We start from the raw sequence: 18,420 nt of genomic DNA, 5'->3' as shown, positions 1-18,420 counted from the left end.
GCTATCCTAATATTCAGATTCGTCACAGAAAAAAATTCTGAACATTTATGACCCAAATATAAGGGCACCCACATTTCTAAAAGAAACATCAGTAAAGCTTAAATCACACATCAAACTCTGCACATTAATAATAGGAGACTTCAACACCCCACTCTCACCAATGGAAAGGTCTGCCAGACAGAAACTTAACAGAGAAATAAGGGAACTAACAGTTGTTATGACTCAAATGGACTTAACAGACATCTACAGAACATTTCACCCAAACACAGAAGAATATACCATCTCTCAGCACCTCATGGAACCTTCTCTAAAATTGACCATATGCTTGGTCACAAAGCAAATCTCAACAGATTAAAAAAAATTGGACTAACCCCCTGTATCTTATTGAATCTTCATGGGTTAAACTTATAATTCAACAATAATACAGACTATAGAAAGCCTATAAACTCATGGAAACTGAACAAATCTCAACTGAATTACCATTGGGTCAAGGAAGAAAGAAAGAAAGAAAGAAAGAAAGAAAGAAAGAAAGAAAGAAAGAAAGAAAGAAAGAAAGAAGGAAGGAAGGAAGGAAGGAAGGAAGGAAGGAAGGAAGGAAAGAAAGAAAGAAAGAAAGAAAGAAAGAAAGAAAGAAAGAAAGAAAGAAAGAAAGAAAGAAAGAAAGAGGGAGGGAGGGAGGGAGGGAGGGGAAGAAATTAAAGACTTCCTAAATTTTAATGAAAATAAATACACAACATACCCAAATATGGGACACTATGAAAGCAGCGCTAAACTGGATGTCAACATGTAGAAGAATGCAAATAGATCCATCTCTATCCTCCAACAAAAAACTCAAGTCTACGTGGATCAAAGACCTCAACATAAATCCAGTTACAATGAACTTTATACAAGAGAAAGTGTGACGTAGCCTTGAACACATTGTCACAGGAGGCTACTTCCTTAATAAATACCAGTAGCACAGACACTGAGATCAACTACTAATAAATGGGACCTCCTGAAACTGAAAGGCTTCTGTAAGGCAAAGTACACTGTCAATAAGATAAAACAGCAACCTACAGAATGGGAAAATATCTTCGTCAATCCCATATCTGACAGAGGGCTGATCTCCAAAATATATAAAGAACATAAGAAACTAGACATTAAAATACCAAATAACCCAATTAAAAAATCGGCTAGAAATCTAAACAGAGAATCTCACATGGCCAAAATACATTTAACGAATTATTCAGCATCCTTAGCCATCAGGGAAATGCAAATCAAAACAACTCAGAGATGTCCATCTTATATCTGTCAGAATGGCTAAGATCAAAAACACCAATGAGAGCTTATGTGGGAGGGGATGTAGGGTAAGTGGAACACTCCTCCACTGCTGGTGGGAGTGCAAATTTGTACAGCCACTTTAGAAATCAATATGTTCATTTCTCAGAAAAAAGGAAATCAATCTTAAGACCCAGCTATATCAGTCTTGGGCTTATACTCAAAGGATATTCAATCATACCATGAGGACATTTGCTCAACTATGTTTATAGGAGCATTATTCACAATAGCCAGAACCTGGAAACAACCTAGATGGCCCTCAACCAAAGAATGGATAAGGAAGCTGTGGTACATTTACACAATGGAGTATTACTCAACTGAAAAAAAAATTAATTTTGCAGGCAAATGGATAGAACTAGCAAAAAATTATTCTGAGTAAGGTAACTCAGACCCAGAAAGACAAATAAGGTATGTACTCACCCATAAGTGGATATTAGCATTAAAGTATAGGATAACCAACCCACAATCCACAGCTCCCAGAGAGGCTAGATAACGAGGTCCCAAAGAGGGATGCATGGATTCTCCTGCGAAGGGGAAATAGAAGAGAGATCTCCTGGGTAAACTGGGGCAGGGTGGGGGGATAGGGGGTTGGGAACTTGAGGGAGTAGGTATGAGTGGGCTGGGTATGACAGGGGTTGGCAGCTGGATTGAGAGGGAGAGTAACAAAGAGAAGTCTTGATAGGGGCGTCTATTGCATGGTTAGGGAGAAACCTGGTGGCAGGGAAACTCCCAGGAATCCACAAAGATGACTCAAGCTAAGACTCCTAGTAATAGTGGAGAGGGTGCCTGGGCTGACTATATACTGTAATCAAGATTGGTGCCTACCCCAATTGTCATCAGAGAGCCTTTATCCAGTAAGTGATGGAAGCAGATGCAGAGATCCACAGTCAAGTACTGGGCAGAGCTCCAGGAGTTTTCTTGAAGAAAGGGAGAAGGGATTGTATGAGCCAGAGGGGTCAAGGTCATGACGGAGGAACCCACAGAAACAGCTGACAGTCATGGGAGCAAATGGACTCTGGACAGGCCTAGGCCCTCTGCATGTGTGTGACAGTTGTGTAGCTTGGTCTGTTTGCAAGTCTTCTAGCAGTGAGATCAGGACCTGTCCCTAGTGCTTAGCTGTCCTTGCCTGGCCTTGAAGCAAGGGGAGGAGTTCTTGCTTTAACTTGATGTGCCATGCTTTGTTGACTCCCATGGGAGGCCTGTGCCTTTCTGAACGGAGGTGAGGAGGAATGGATGGGGAAAGGGGTAGATAGGAGTCTGGGGGAGGGAATGGGAAGTGAGAAGGGAGGGAACACTGTGGTCAGCATATAAAATAAATGAAAAAAAACATGTTAAATAAAAAAGAAATAAATATGTTTATAGTTAAAAACACACACAAAATTAAATAAATGAATGAATGAATAAAAACTGCAAGTAAATCTTTAAAATTATTGCTTCACATTTTACAGAGTTCTTAGATGGTGCCAAAATGAAATCAGTAACTTTGATGCATTAGTGTTGAGTGATTTTGCTTAGATCTATCATCACTTTCCTCGTCCTATAATTTTGAAATCAAAATTTGCATACCCCAAAGCAGACAATACTAATCCCCAAATTCACAGAAATTTAACATAGGGTCTTAAAAAAAATTCACCTATGGCTGGCCGATGTGGCATGTGCCTGTAATTCCAGCACCTAGAGACAGAGGCAGGTGGATTTCTGAGTTCAAGGCTAGCTCTTCACTGAAAGTTTCAAGCCAGCCAGAGCAAAATAGTGAGAATCAGTTAGATTTTTCACTCAGTTTTCAAAAAGAAATTACATACATGTATATTTCAAGGTTTTCTTTTACATTTAGGAGACATGAGCTGAATAAATATTTAAAACCATTTACATTTAACTTTATGATTTCATGCAATACTTACTAAGAAGCCTTAATTTTCAATTATTAGTTTAATTCTTATGAGTTTATTCTGTATCTTATTACTTACATTTCTTTCAGTGTTTATCTGAAAGAAATATTTGAAAGCATATCTGTATATCTTCTTGACGCCAAGTGACACTGTTTAATATTTTCATCTTTATATAATTTTTAAAATAAACTTTTAAATGATTTCTAATAACCTGTAAACAATTTATGACAGATGTAAGGGTTGTTTGAATGATAATTTTGAAACACAATGGTGTGATAAAGTAGTAGGATCAAACTGCAAAGATATTGATCATTCTTATACTTTGAGGATTACCAATAAATAAAAAAGAACCATAAATTTTCTTTCAGCTCCTTTATCTTTGTAACCAGCTACAAAGTTGGGCGATATTGCCCCACTTTTTTTTTATTTTCAATTACCTGGAAATGCAGTTATTTATTTACACATCAATCATGTTCTCATTTATTTTCTCTTCAGTTCATTGAAATATTCTTATCCAGGGACAGAAATGGATAGGATATCTCTGGAAATCTTCCCAGTTTAGAAGTGGAGACAGACATATAAACATGCAATTATAACAATAGAGGAACGGACTCTTGAGATGTGATGTTTACAGTTCAAAGGATGAAACAAATGTCACAACTCAAAGTAAGATGAGCAAAGACACTAACGTCTTGGAGTGAGTGGCGTCAGTCAGAGGCTTCTGAAATGAAAAGAGAAAAGGTCAGAAAACAAAGGACACCAGTCAGCTGGAAATGTATCAGAAAAGTTCCGGGGCAAAGAGATTAAGGGGTGGTTCCAACAGTTAGGACTGGAAAACGAATCTGTGAAAGAACACACATGAATGTTAAAATGGATGTTAAAACACACACTCCAGACTTTATTCAGGAAAATATCAAAGGAACTGGATAGGAAAACAATTGGTATTTAACCCACTTGAGTCTATTATGTACACTTGGAACAGAGTCAGTTGTAGAGCTGATGCATACTCAGTCTCTTGGGAGAAGCAAATGCCAAGGCTGAGGTTATCACAGCACCCCTAGAGTCATTAAGTCGGAATTCTGGATGTATTGAAACACTCTGACTTAAAATAAATCCTTCTCGATTAAGGCAGCTATTAAAGAGAGTAATTGATGGGACATTTGCCAGCTTTTTTTTTTTTTTTGAATTAATTAAATTGAGCCTGGATTTAAGAAAGTGCTGCTCGTGGCAGAATGAACCCAGCTTTCTCTAGGGCAGCAACACATTTCAAACCTTAACTCTTTCCATCTATCATCCTCTTGGCTGGTTAAACATGTGATGATGGTTGTGTGACTATTAAGAATATATCAGTTGGCTCTAAATTAGTCAAATTCGTCCCACTTTTACTAGCTTTTTTACGCTGTCAACCTTAGGTTCTCAGGACAATTAATGCTGTAATAAGAAAAATAAAGGAGTTTATGAAAACACAACATACATGTACTATTTTCTTAGCAACCGCTTTTGGCTTGTGCATGTATTTGATTGCATGAGCATGGATAAGAATGCCTGCCTTTAGTGAAATGGGCAGGTACAAGATGTATCGATCTGGTTCTTCCTGCCATTGGCCCTACAGCCAATCTGTCACTTCTCCAGGCAGTGAATCACGTTGACAGGCTGCATTACATTTTATGAATTTCTTCCTCATGTTGGAGACTCATATTTGAAACATGCTCACCTTGTAAAGGCAGGCTGTGCTGTGCTATACAGCCATTAGGATATCTGTCTCGTCTTAAAAATCTGGTTTCTCGGTTAGCACAGGAGGTTTTTAACATGAAGGTCTTCTCAACCTCGCTCTGCTTTGGACTCCTGGCTTTGTTGTCTGTGATGAACCTTTTAAAATCTGCACAAGGACAATCACATCTGATCTCAGGTATGCATGCATGAATCTAAAGCCCTACAGGTGAATAATCCTCATCTTTCTGCTCATTTCGCTTATTTTTCTGCCATTACTGAAATAACTCTGTAATGCAGTAATATAAGTTAATCACCGAATCCCCCCTTAAGTGAGTGCTGTTCTGAATTGAGTAGGCTCTGTGAAGCTTTTCTTCCATGGCAAGTTGAGCCAAATCTGCCCAATGTCATACTAAATTAACTTCAGCTATATATTTTTTTCTAGTCACAGGCATTTATTTTACATTTGTTCTATATGATCAGAAATTTGAAACATGAAAGAAGCTATAGAGCTGGTCACAGTCCAGAAGTACCTTGGAGAAAGGAGAAGACTGCTTTCACATGAGATTATTAGTTTGATGCTTGTGAAAGGTACATCTCAGAGAAAGTAGAAGATAAAAATGTGCTTGCCGAGCTGAGAGGCCGGCAGTGCCGGGACAATTGGTGGTGGGTGCAACACTCAGATTAGGTATTGGCTGACTTTGTCTGTGTCACTACGTTCATACTATGCACATTAAGGAAACAATTTTACTGTGATGTCTATAAAAAATATACTACTATAAAACCCATGGAAGTGGATTTAGGTGCTTATTACATTATAACAAAATCTTTGAAAACATTACTTCAATGTATACAAATTGCCTGTTCTCTGTGACTTGGTCAACTTACATTTAGTGTTGATTTATTATGCAAACAAGTTAACTTCTGAAATACTTGTACATTTTCTTGTTTTAAAAGTAGTGACTTAAAAATGCTGTTCTTAAAACAATACCCCTTCCAACTTGAAAGTCTGGGGGTTTCTTTTTCTTTTCTCTAACCTACATCCTTGTCAGGAAGGCACTAGACTTTTATCACACACAGCTGGAAGTATGAGGGAATTTAATAAATGTTCTGTGACATTAAGGTAAGAAAAGGGGTCAACTTTCTCACTTTTGGATCTAATTCACCTTTACTGGACCTTTGGCACACCTAATGTGGTTTTAAAAACCAATGAAACTTACTTGTTAATGAAGATTCACCTATTGACAGGTGAATACTACCAGAAGCAAACCCAAGGGTAAGTCTTGCAGACTGTATTCTATTGATGGCACTCACATTTTGTTCTCTCCATACAATTCACTGTATTTGTAGGTCTTTATTGCTCTCTCTGCAAAATAATGAAATTTCTCATGGTTCTGGCGTAGTGTAAAATATGTGCGAAAACGTGGTGATCTGTTGTAGACTTTCCAACAATCATATGTGTTACTGGTCATTGTAACTCTGGTTTCATGCATCTGTGAAATATAAAAATACATATACAACTCTAAAGCATGGATAATATTCATAAACATCTTCTCTAACCTCAGGATTCCACAGGATGACTTGACTTACATGTGTCTCTAGCAGCATAATGCAAGGGTTTCTCTCTGAGACCCTCTTTGATCACAGAATCAATGGACATAAATGAAGATTATAAATTTTAAGTGATATATTTTCTTTTCTAAATATTTCAAGAATTAAATGAGATTTTTACATATGTATATTAAATCTCCATAACAACTAGCTGCTAGCTTTTATTCATGGAGCACGATTAAAACATGCCTCAGTAAAAAGTGCAAAACTGGGAAATAGTTTACCAGAAAAGGAACAAAAGACAACACAGCCAAGAAGGCAGTGAAGGAGTTATTTTGTTATATTATTATCTGGAAAGTTTCTAGGTCTCTTCCTGGTGGAATTTCTTGTTTCTGTTTATTAAAAGAGAAATGAGCTTCATGTGAGCAAGAAGAGAATATTTGTTAGTGCTGAGCTCCTGAGTGGTCATGGATCAGTATTTTATGTGTCTTTATCTATCATTCACTCTCTCCTGCCTGAGCACTTTATCTTCTTTTGTGACAAAATGTATCTACATTCAGATGTTTATTATGCAGATATTTTCTTAACCAATGTTAAAATGGTTCATTGATTAACGTGGAAGTGTGTTAAAGGAACATCTTTTTTTCTTTTAAAGCTATAGTTATAGTTTATAAGCTAAAAATAGAGACTAGAACAGAAACATGATTGTTTTCATATTTTTCCCAGCCTTCATCTTAATTTCTTTAGACATAATGTTTAAAAAATCTTTCTAAACTCCCTTTCTTGAGAGATTCCTGTAAGTGGTGGTTGTTTTAAGCAGGAAAGAATTTCTGAGACCAAACATCATGCAGGTATAATCACTGGAAAAAGTACTGGCTATGGCAATCAACCTGTCTTAATTTGGAAAATGTTCTACTTATATCCACAGAATGCAATGCAAAACACAGCTTCACATTCAGTTCCCAGCACCTATTCAAGGCTGCCTATGATCTCCTGGGATTCTAGCTCTGGGAGATTTGGTGCTGACTTCTAGATTCTACTCACAAATACACTCTCTTTTCTTGCTTCTTGGATGCGAAGCTGTGTTTTGCATTGCATTCCAAGAAGCAAGAAAAGAGAGTGTATTCTTTTTTAAAAGAAACGGATTTATCATTACTATGTTTTAAACATGAGATAGATAGATAGATAGATAGATAGATAGATAGATAGATAGATAGATAGATAGATGACAGATAGACAACAGACATACATACAGACAGACAGACGGTGAATGAGTGAGTGTATGATTTTGTGAGTAGAATCTAGAAGTCAGCATCAAATCCCCCAGAGCTAGAATCCCAGGAGATCATAGGCAGCCTTGAATAGGTGCTGGGAACTGAATGTGGGTCTTCTGTGATAGCAGCAAGCATCCCTAACCAATGAACTATCTCTTCAGTCCCCAAGGTCTTAATCCTGCGCTGCATATGAGGGGCCATGGCCCCCAAACACCATAGAATAGGGTAGCCCAAAGTGGCAGCACTTCATGATTTTTTCTCTAGTGAACTTCTTGCAATGTGTTTAAGATTTATATTACTTAAAATATTTGCTTCTCTCTCTCTCTCTCTCTTTCTCTCTCTCTCTCTGTGTGTGTGTGTGTGTGTGTGTGTGTGTGTGTGTATGTTTGTAGATAGTAAATTAACTTCACTTTCAACAACTGAGGTTTAGCTCAGCTCACACATCTGCTGCAGATAATCCTTGTTAATCTACTTCCTGCCCACACAGTGTCAAGGAAAGTGAAGAACTGGGGAGGGAAAATGGACTATTTAGGATATAAGAAACAACTTTTGATTTTTAAGGCCTTCATTTAAATTCATTGTTTTTGAATACTCATATTTTTTAGCTTGAATTAAGTCTGTTGTCCCAATTCATACTCCAGAATATAAACATACATAATGCTGAGGCATGTGGAGACCAAAGCCCTAAAACCTGTGGGTAAATCAAGAACAGTGGAAAGAAGCCTGTATAAAATAAGTTGACACTTGCTCTACCTCAAGTTCTTTAAAGTGAACCCTAGAACACAGATTGTCTCATATTAAAATGTAACACATCAAATGAAATCACAGATTAAAACTTTATGCTTTCCTTTTAAAATAAACTTTTAGTTTTTACTTCATATGTTCAAGCAATTGCAGGTAATTAAAAAAAATCATAGAAAGGAAAATAAAATTCTCCTGCAATACCACCACCTTTCAGATGTATCTGACTCGCTGCCTCTCAGGAAGTTCATACATATTCACTTGTTTTTAGAATGACTTGTCTTTTGGATCATAGACTTCCGTATCCCTCTATCATTTGTGAATATATGCGTTAAGAGTTGACTGCAAATCCCAGTGACCTAGAAACATATTCAGTGACTCATTAAACACGTTGACATTTGATTATTACAGGACATGAGCTGTTTCCAGCTAAGGAACACACAATTCATGAGAAACTCCTGCAGGCTCTGCTGAGCCGCCACCCCCGTTTCCAGAGGCCCTCCCACGCTGGTGAGTCAAGAACAAGGCCTACTAAAGACAGCAGAATCACAGGCTCACAGTAAACTCCTTGATCATCTGACTATTAGAATATTTCTGCCTGCTCTTCCACAATCCCCTGCGTCTTAGGTGTGGAAGTGTTTTGTAGGAATATCCCTCGGGACTGGGCTCTGTAGCTCTGCATTGTGATTGCTTGTGGTTTTCTGCAGTGGTCTCTGCCCACTGCAAATAGAAGTTTCCTTGTTGAGGAGTGAGGACTACACTTATCTTTGGGTATAAGGACAAATATTTGGAATGTAGTTAGTGATTATGCCAGGTTAGTAAACTGGGAGTATGTAGATTCTCCTCCCAGATCCATGAGTTCACTAGTCCTTATGTGCTATACAGAAGCCTGAAATAAAGATCATAGCATGGTTCCCTCTCAGACATCATCGGATATATCTTTAAAATTGTTTGTATTGGTCGGGAAAAATATTAGTTTAAAAAATACATTAGGAATGAGGATGTATCTCACTGGCAGATCTGGTGCTTAGCATGCTTGAGTTCACTCAAAAAATATTAATACTTTAAAAAAATCAGGATTGTACAAACATTGTACATTGAAAGATATTTTAATTTGAGAAACAAGTACAATTATAAAATGAAAAAATCTTCATACCCAAGTAGTAAAACTAGGAGGTTTACCATTAATATATGTTTTTTAATTTTCTTCTTGCTTCGCATTTTATGGAAAATTATTGTTCAGTCTCTTTCTCCATTTTATATTGCTTCATGATAATTTCCCTATGTCAGTAAAATATTGTATTTTTTAATAAATAATACTTCATGAAAGAGCTGTATTATACTTTAAAAATCTTTGTGCTTACAGATGAACATAGGTGCTTTTTCATGGGGTAGGTTATTGTAGTTCAGTAATATACGTGTTACAAATAGATTTAGTGTTTTGCTTTAGGAATGGGAGGGCAGCCTCAAATCATATGTAAAAGGTATGTTTCTCACTTGATGATGTCTCTTACAGGTGTCGATCTGCCCAGCAAACCAGAAGACCTTAGACAGGTGAGAGTGCAAAACAGCTCAATGGTCAATTTTAAGAACTATTATTAGGTACATTTTTGATAAGAAATATTAATATTACAGTGTAAAACCTCTATCTCTACTACAGAAAGAATACAGTAATTCTCCAAGAAATAGACAACAAATTTATACTGAGACAAAACCTCACAGACACACACACACACACACACACACACACACACACACACACACCACAGCAATTGTGATGATCCCAGTGACCTAACCATGAGACACTGGGATAGTTAACATTCTCTGAACTTGTCATCTGTAAAATCAGAGGACATAAGCTGGTGTTTTCTGAAGTTACAATTTTTAAATAGTGGAAATTTATTTCCTTCTTGAAGAAGTTATGTGGTTTCATAAAATTCACCATGTAAGAACATAAAATGAGACATGTAACTTGGCTTCAAGCAGCTGGTTTGTAGAGACTGAGGTTCTACCCTCTTGACAGAGAGCTCTTTCTTCTCCATCAGCTTCGTTTTCTCTACTCCTTAAAATCCCAAAAAGTGTATTTTAATGGCTGAATTTATACAATTTCTAAACTCCTTCAAATACAATTTGGTCCTCTTCCATCATTATGTAGACAGGTTGACCATTTGGAAACAGAATTAGATCCATCATTATCTTCTGAGGAGCAAGAACCTGGGTACATACAATATGTAGGCCAACCCTACATTGATAGAGTCGGTTTGCAGGGGCTAGGTGTTTGGAGAGCTTGTTAAATATTTAGGTTGGGTTGAATGCTGGGTGAAAATGCTGGGTGAAGTACCTCTTTTTCTTCTAGAAAGGAAAAGGACTCCTGGAAGTCCAAGCAATCACATAATTCTCTGGAGTTTATTGGCAAAGACTGATTGTGAGGGACATAAAGTTAAATCTAGCTACATAGACTGCACTCAAGCTGACTTGATTTACAAATAATATGTGTCTTAGCTACAGTGCTCTTGCTGAGAAGAGATAGCATGACCAAAGCAGTTTATTAAAGGAAGCATTTAACTGGGGACTTGCTTACAGTGTAAAAGTGTGAGTTCATAAACATCATCTCAGGGAGCATGGTAGCAGGCAGGCAGCCATGGTAGTGAACCAGTAGCAGAGAGCTCATATCTGATCCAAAAATAGCAGGCAGAGAGAGAGAGACTGAAACTGGGCCTGACACTGGCTTTTGAAACTCCAGGGTTCACCCCCAGTGAACACCTCCTCCAACAAGGCCACACCTCTCAATCCTTCCCAAACATTCCAATATAGGAGCCTATGAAGGCATTCTTATTCAAATGGCCCCAACCTATTTCTTCATGATCTCTGATTAGCACTCATACTTATTCCAGACAACTTCTGAATTCCAGTCTCTTGGGGCCTTTATGTATCTATTTTTCTTTACATTTTTTTCTTATGCCTTTTCTTTTTTCTTTTCTCCTTTTTTCTAAATCTTTCTTTTTCCTTTTCCTTTTGATCTTCTTTAATTTCTCATAGCTAAAGAAGCTGAAAGAGGGGTTTATGAAGGCAAAGAATGCTGAGCTGTCCCATGCTGTAGACAATAATCTATCCTCTTTCCACACTAATAAACGAGGTAAGCTTTTTATTTTAGTTGTGAAATTGACTTCCCAAAGATTCTTTTGGTAAACATCTCAATAAAAAGATAATGTTGACATTTTTTTTCAGTCCCCTTGTTGAGATAAAGATCAAAGATCATGATTTTAAAAAACGAGTCTAATGATAGTGTCCCAGTACAAAATGTACCCGAGCCCGTAATGGCGGCAACAGTGGATAACTAGGTCACACATTTCAGGTTTAAATGAAAGAAGTCCTGACTGCTTAAAATTCTCATCTGCTCTTCTTATTTGGCTTAAAGATTGAAGCCAGGAGGATGAAAATCAAAATAACCAAGTTTTAAAACAATGTGACTTTTTTCTTTACATAAATAGACTCTCCATTGCTACAACACTTGTCATAAACAAAGATTTGACTCAGACAGATAATGTTGGGAAATTTTTCTTTTGAATTACTAGTTTTCCATAGCTTTTCCAGGATTTTCTGGTTTATTGCTAACTTGGTTCTTATTTATGAAAAAGTAAAGATCCCATGTGTTTCTTAGTGGTGTGAGTTTATTAAGAAATATTTGACTTTTCTCATCAACACCTCAATTTGTCTTTAACTTCTGTAAAAGCATATTGCTGCAATATTACTAAAGAGAAAAAAGATAGTATTAACAATTTAACTCTTAACAGCCATTTTATATCCTGATATTTCAAAATACAATAAATGAGCTTTTAGACTCCAGAGCCAGATGACTTGAGTTCTAATCTTAACTTTGATAATTCCCATCTCTGTGACCTCAGGCAATTAATTTCTCATGAACTGGATTTTTTTGCCTATATATATATATATATATATATATATATATATATATATATATATATAATTTCCATGGACTGTTAGAACTAATTTATTTTACTTAATTTAGAATGCTACATGTCATATAGTAAGTACTCTGTGAGCTTAAATTGAAATACATTCCAGTAATTGTTCCATAATTGTTATTTTATTCTTTATAATTTTATGACTATTTTATATACGAGAAAACTGGTTTTTTTTTATAAAGATTAGATTATAAGCCTCAACCCAATTGATAAGGAATGTGAAGGAGAAAGTAGTATGAGATAACGTAGAGAAAGGATGGGAGGAACGGAAATGTGAGCTTTGTTAACGATTGTTAGTTTCTACTTTGTACCATAGAAAACAATGGAGGATTCTAAGAACCAGGGATTAATTAAAAGGGAACAGACCAGAAACATTTTTGTTGCCATATGGTGCACATACTTGAAGAGAAGAGCAGAGAGGGAAATGGAGCAGGATGGAGGCTCCTTCAGTGATGTAGATAGGAGTAGGTGGGCAAAAGCAAATCACAAAAGGATTTAACTATGGGCATGTATTGAGCAATATGTCAACAAAGATTTTTGTGGAATGACATAGGAGATGTAAAAGAATGGCAGGTATTAGAATGACTCGACAGCTGTCACTCTGAGAAAGAAAGAAAGAAAATGAAAGAAAGAAAGAAGGAAGGAAGGAAGGAAGGAAGGAAGGAAAGAAAGAAAGAAAGAAAGAAAGAAAGAAAGAAAGAAAGAAAGAAAGAAAGAAAGAAAGAAAGAAAGAAAGAGAAAGAAAGAAAGGAAGAAAGAAGGAAAAATAGAAAGAAAGAGAGAGGGGGCTAATTTCCACTTATCAAGCCAATGATAGGTTAAGGAGGAGAAAGCTTGGAAGAGGAGAAGTGTTGAAGAAAGATAGAAACGGAGATTTCTTGCTTGCACTTTCCACTTGTGTAGTTTAGACTGAGCTGTGTATCTAATAGTCATCCGAGTTTCAGATACTTAGTGTGGCTATATGCAATGCATATAGCTCTCCACTTTCATGTCTTGCCACTATATCACCTAGAGCTATTTTAACTGCTTCCAGGGTGTCCACGGCAGAGTAAGAGCCTAGAACAGACGTTCAGGTTCTGAACTGCCTCAATTCCAAAGTTATACTTGCTACTCCTGCTGCCAGGATTAGTCACGGGCTGCCACCAACAAGTCAAGATGATAAACATCAGAAAGTCTTGGTTAGCATGCCACTGGATCCTTTGATCTTTCTTAAAAATAAATAAATCATACTCTTCCCATTCCTGATAGTACTGTATGACTCTAACTCCAGTGGCCTAAAGTATAAATGACTGGCTTTCCAGGGTATGTTCCATCAGGAGCAATGTAGACCTCTGTTATGGTATGCCTTCCTTTATAGTATTCTACACATTGAACTAAAAAAGAACTTATTCACTCCACATAAACTTAATAACTTCAGAGGAACAGGGAAAGAATAAATGAAATCATTTACTACCTTCAGGAAGGGAAACAGAAGACAGAGATACTTGGACTGATATACCTAGTAGTTCTGAAATTTTGCTGGCCAGATAATAAGGGCATTTCCTGTTCTGAGAATGGAGAGTGGGTTTTCTTAGGACTTGCTAGTTTCTAGGATTTCTCCATCTATTGAATTGTTACTCCTGTTCCACTCTTCCCGAGAGTTCTGCTTTTTCACTTTTAACTGTGGACGTATGTTTTACTTAGGGAAATGTTTTCTTGTTGCATAGCTTTCCCAGGTCTCTTCAAACTCTTACAGCTGGAGGCACAAGTTTGATTTCATCTTAAACTACCAGAGACTGTTTTCATCTCAAGGGTCAAGGTTTCTTTTGTAATGATGTTTTATTGTATGCTCTTTTTGTTTTTTGTTTTTAAGAAAGAAAGAAAAAGAAATCAAGAAAGCTTGTCAACTATTTTTTGCACAAATGTTTCCTTAAAACATTTAAATTATTTTGCATTTTCACCCACAACTTATATCAACTTCCTTGATTCTTAAACTTAATATATTTAGTTTAATTTTACCCATGAACTCTTTATTACAGCTGTTATTTGATGTCATTTTAAAATCTGTTTATTTCACATAAAATGATCATCTCGAGTTTCTTCCATTTGTATGGAAATGATAGAATTTCCTTATTTATGGCTAAGTACAATTCTGCATTCTCTTTCTTCCCCCTCATTTCCTACTTAACTCCCCCCAAATGTGACTGTGTGTTTGTGTGTGTGTGTGTGTGTGTGTGTGTGTGTGTGTGTTTTACAGTGATAAACATGGGTGTGTAGGCATCTCTATATCATGTTCATTTTGATTCTTTTGGATGTATACTCAGTTATGGTATGCCTGTATCATATTGTAGTTCTATTTCAACATTTTAACTTTTGTGTGTGAATCTCACTGTGTAAGTGCAGGGTACTGCAGGTATTCACAGTCTAGAAGAGGGGATCCAACACCTAAGATCTGAACATACAAGTTGTTGTAAGCTGTACAATGGAGGCTCAGGTCTTCTTTAAGAGCAGTGCTTTCAGTCTCTGAGACATTTCTACAAGCCCTTAATGTTAATTTTTTTTTGAGGAGGCTCCAAAATGACTTCCATAGAAGGTAGACTCATTTACACTTCTACTAGCCACAAATAAAAGTCCCTCCCCCTTGTTTTGCATCCAACACTTTTTGGTTGCTGTTTTTGTTCCCTAGATGATACCTATTCTGACTAGGATGAGAAATTTGCTAAGGGACATACATGGTTTCTCTGTACTGATTTCAAACTTTCCTCTAAATTGAAACTTACTCTAACACACAATGTTTACTTCAAAAGTTGGAAAAAGCATCTCAGTTGGTAGTGTTTGCGATCCAGGCAGTTATTTTTGTCAACAGAGTATGTGGGGCACAGTGTCCAGTGTCCTTATAGCAAGGTAGGAAAGGGTTAAAGGAGCGTAACAGTCCTTTCCCTTCTAGAACATATTGAGTGATCCTGATTTTAATGGAATGAGGCTTGGTAAAGTTGAGAATATCAAGAAGCATAAAGAATAGTTGGAGAATCCTGACTCCGCCACTGGCATTTTGACTTTATTACATCATGGGCAGCAAAGTTGTGGTGGTAGTGAATTCAGTGAATAAATGATTTTGAGATTTAGAAAAGCAGCACAGATGGGATGTATAAATTTGACATTTATCTACACATTCATATCTGGCATTTTGATGGGATCATACGTAGAGTGATTGATACTAGGTGTAGAGAGAAGCTTTCTAAGGTCTGAATCTCAGATCAGTTAAAACACCAGATGTGAAAATGAGAGAGAATCAGTAAAAAGGGTTGATTAGAAGTAGATACTAAGGAAGGACGTGCTACCAAACAAAATTCACAGAAGCCAAAAACAAACATGTTTCAAGAAACTTTAAACATCTGAACTATGATAGCTCCAGGGAGGTGAAAGCCGATATCTGCCAGTGAATCTAGGAGCAAAGATCTTCTATAGTGGGGCAACTTTTTTATTAAAAGGGGTACAGTTAAGCAATTGGAACCACAAGCAGCAGACATGTCTTATATGTGCGTATGTGTTCATGTGTGTATATGTGTATGTGACTGCGTACAAACATAAGTGTCAGTTTGTGTAGAGGCCAGAGAGCACTGGCAGTTGTCATTCCTCAGATACTCTCAACCCTATTTTTTTTTGAGACAATGTCTCTCACTGGGATGGGAGCTTGACAATTAGGCTATGTCAGCTGGCCAGTCAGCTGGAGAGTTCTGCCTGTATGGACAGCTCTTTTGAAGAACACTTTTCTGTGGGAGTACTTGACATTAACTAGAATGATTTAGGCATCAAGGGAAGTTTCGTTGTTGTTGTTTTGTTCTTAAGCAAAGAGGTATGAAAGCATTCTCCCATGTGGTAACGAACAATAAGGTGTTGTGACGGTGACCATATGAAATAGATGGCCAGGTTGGCTCATGAAACGATATACATTCTTTAACAAGTCAGTACTGTTGGCACATCTAAAAAGTAATTACTTTGAACAACCATGTATGAAGGTGAAATGGACTCCCAAATCCAGCGTAAGGCAGTACAATTTTCATCTACTGAAATAATTTTCCTTAAATATTTAATGTATAGTCATTAGAGAGCTGCTATGAGCATAGTCACTCAATACTGAACACAAGTGTGAGTTAGACCGACGTGAGGGGTCAGCAGCAGTTAAGCTGGTGGGAATTTAACTTGATGAAAAAGAGATGATTTGGATGCACGGAGGGATTGACTCTATTAATTGTACCACTCATTGTAGTGGGTAGCTGTTCCAGCTTTGACCTGGAAGTACTACCCCCAGTGAGGCTTCTGGTAACTGCCACGCCTACCTATGACCTGCCCCTGAGGTGAGGCCCAGAAGGGAGCCCTTAAGACCCAAGGTCTGGATTTGCTGGCTTTCTTGGTTCCTGGTGATCCTGGATGCTAGATGGTAGACTGAGTGGAGTTCTCCAGAGAACTCAGCTGGACTTCACCTCACCTCTCCCGGATCCTGTAACCTATCCCTTTACTCGTTGTAAGATATCCCCCAAAATAAACCTCCCCTTTTAACTACGTGGAGTTAACTTAATAATTTCCTCCAATAACTCATGGCAGTCACTTTCAAGCAGGCCCCAAATATTTCTCCAAACTCCATTCCACTGCAAACTTAGCTGCAGTGCCATGTGGTTTAAACCTTGGCTCTGTGTCAGCTTTTATTTTTGTGCCAGACAGAGATATCCAAAGATATCTGGAGGAACAAACGGCACTATGATGATGACTTTCCATAACACACTATTAAAGGAAGACTGGATTAAAGGGCCACGTTCTCAGCTCAGATCTGAAAATAGACTCCTGCTTTCACAGGAGCTGAATGCAATTTTTCAGAAGGAGAGCTATGGCTCTACCTACTGAAGATTTAAAATGACTCACTCATGTGTGGCTCTACCTACTGAAGATTTAAAATGACTCACTCATGTGTTCGAGGACTGAAATGCTGCTAAATTTGGTTTTTATTTGTCTGAAGTAGTGTAATATGTTCAGAATATTAAGGTTCAATGTGATGAAGAATAAGTCACCTAAATATCATTTGGTGGGTTGCAAGGTGATTATGAACCTCCCATTTTTCTTCCCTTAATAAACACAGGATCATTTAGCCCCACCTTTTACTTATATGACTTCTTCTTCAGCATTTCAGTTATGCAAAATATGAAATGGAAGTGTGTGTCTCCTAGGTCAGCGCCTGTGGTCCTCGGATTGTATTATGTGCATTATAATGCAGAATAGTGGTGACCCATAAAACTATCATGGTAGGAGCATTCTCTAATTTATAGTACCCATTCTGGTAGTCATAACCTCTGGGTAGGTGGTATTATGAATGTGACATATGGCTAGCATAATGAAGAACCTGAATTATTAACTCATTTAATTTTAAGCCCACATAAAGCCAGTTGCTACCATATTGACCATAGTTTTTTTTTTTAAATGATATCCATCTCTTTTTTGAGTACATATACTATTTTATTCAAGTGGATGATTAAAAAATCCTTCTAATAATTTGCTTTGTTTTCTTCTCTAGCTTGCTTTTGGAAATACTGTGTCTGAGTCTTCTCTGGATATACAAAAGAAAAGAACACTTAGGTACATTGATATTCTCTTGCTTAAAGTTTATCTTTGTATTAAGCGTTAAGAAACTGGCTCTTACTCCACACATTACTTTTCTCGCTTTCTCACCTGCTCCTGCCTGGGTAATGGTTTGCTGAACGCTCATGGGGTAAAGAGAGACACTGGCTACACTCTGGAATGGAACTGACCACCAAAATGGCTTTGAGCTGAAACTGAAAGTGTTTGATTTATTGTATAACTTCTCTCTCTCTCTCTCTCTCTCTCTCTCTCTCTCTCTCTCTCTCTCTCTCTCTCTCCCTCAATGCTTTCAATGCTTTGTTGTTGGCTATCAATAAAAATATTTTGAAAAGCATCTTAGAA

General features: G+C 37.2%; 1 protein-coding gene across 1 annotated transcript; it reads left to right on the top strand.

The window, feature by feature from the left end:
* Positions 1-4,979: 4,979 nt before the first annotated feature.
* On the top strand, positions 4,980-15,153 carry Uts2b (urotensin 2B). Its single transcript, XM_076549334.1, has 5 exons — positions 4,980-5,115; positions 8,894-8,992; positions 9,999-10,036; positions 11,522-11,618; positions 15,134-15,153. The coding sequence occupies exons 1-5, from the start codon at positions 5,016-5,018 to the stop codon at positions 15,151-15,153; spliced, it is 354 nt and encodes a 117-aa protein (XP_076405449.1). The 5' UTR covers positions 4,980-5,015.
* Positions 15,154-18,420: the final 3,267 nt, after the last annotated feature.

Source organism: Peromyscus maniculatus, chromosome 12 (assembly GCF_049852395.1).
Source record: "Peromyscus maniculatus bairdii isolate BWxNUB_F1_BW_parent chromosome 12, HU_Pman_BW_mat_3.1, whole genome shotgun sequence".
In the NCBI taxonomy this organism is placed as follows: Eukaryota; Metazoa; Chordata; class Mammalia; order Rodentia; family Cricetidae; genus Peromyscus; species Peromyscus maniculatus.
Note: the sequence above shows the minus strand (reverse complement) of the source record. Positions and strands in the feature narration are given on the sequence as shown.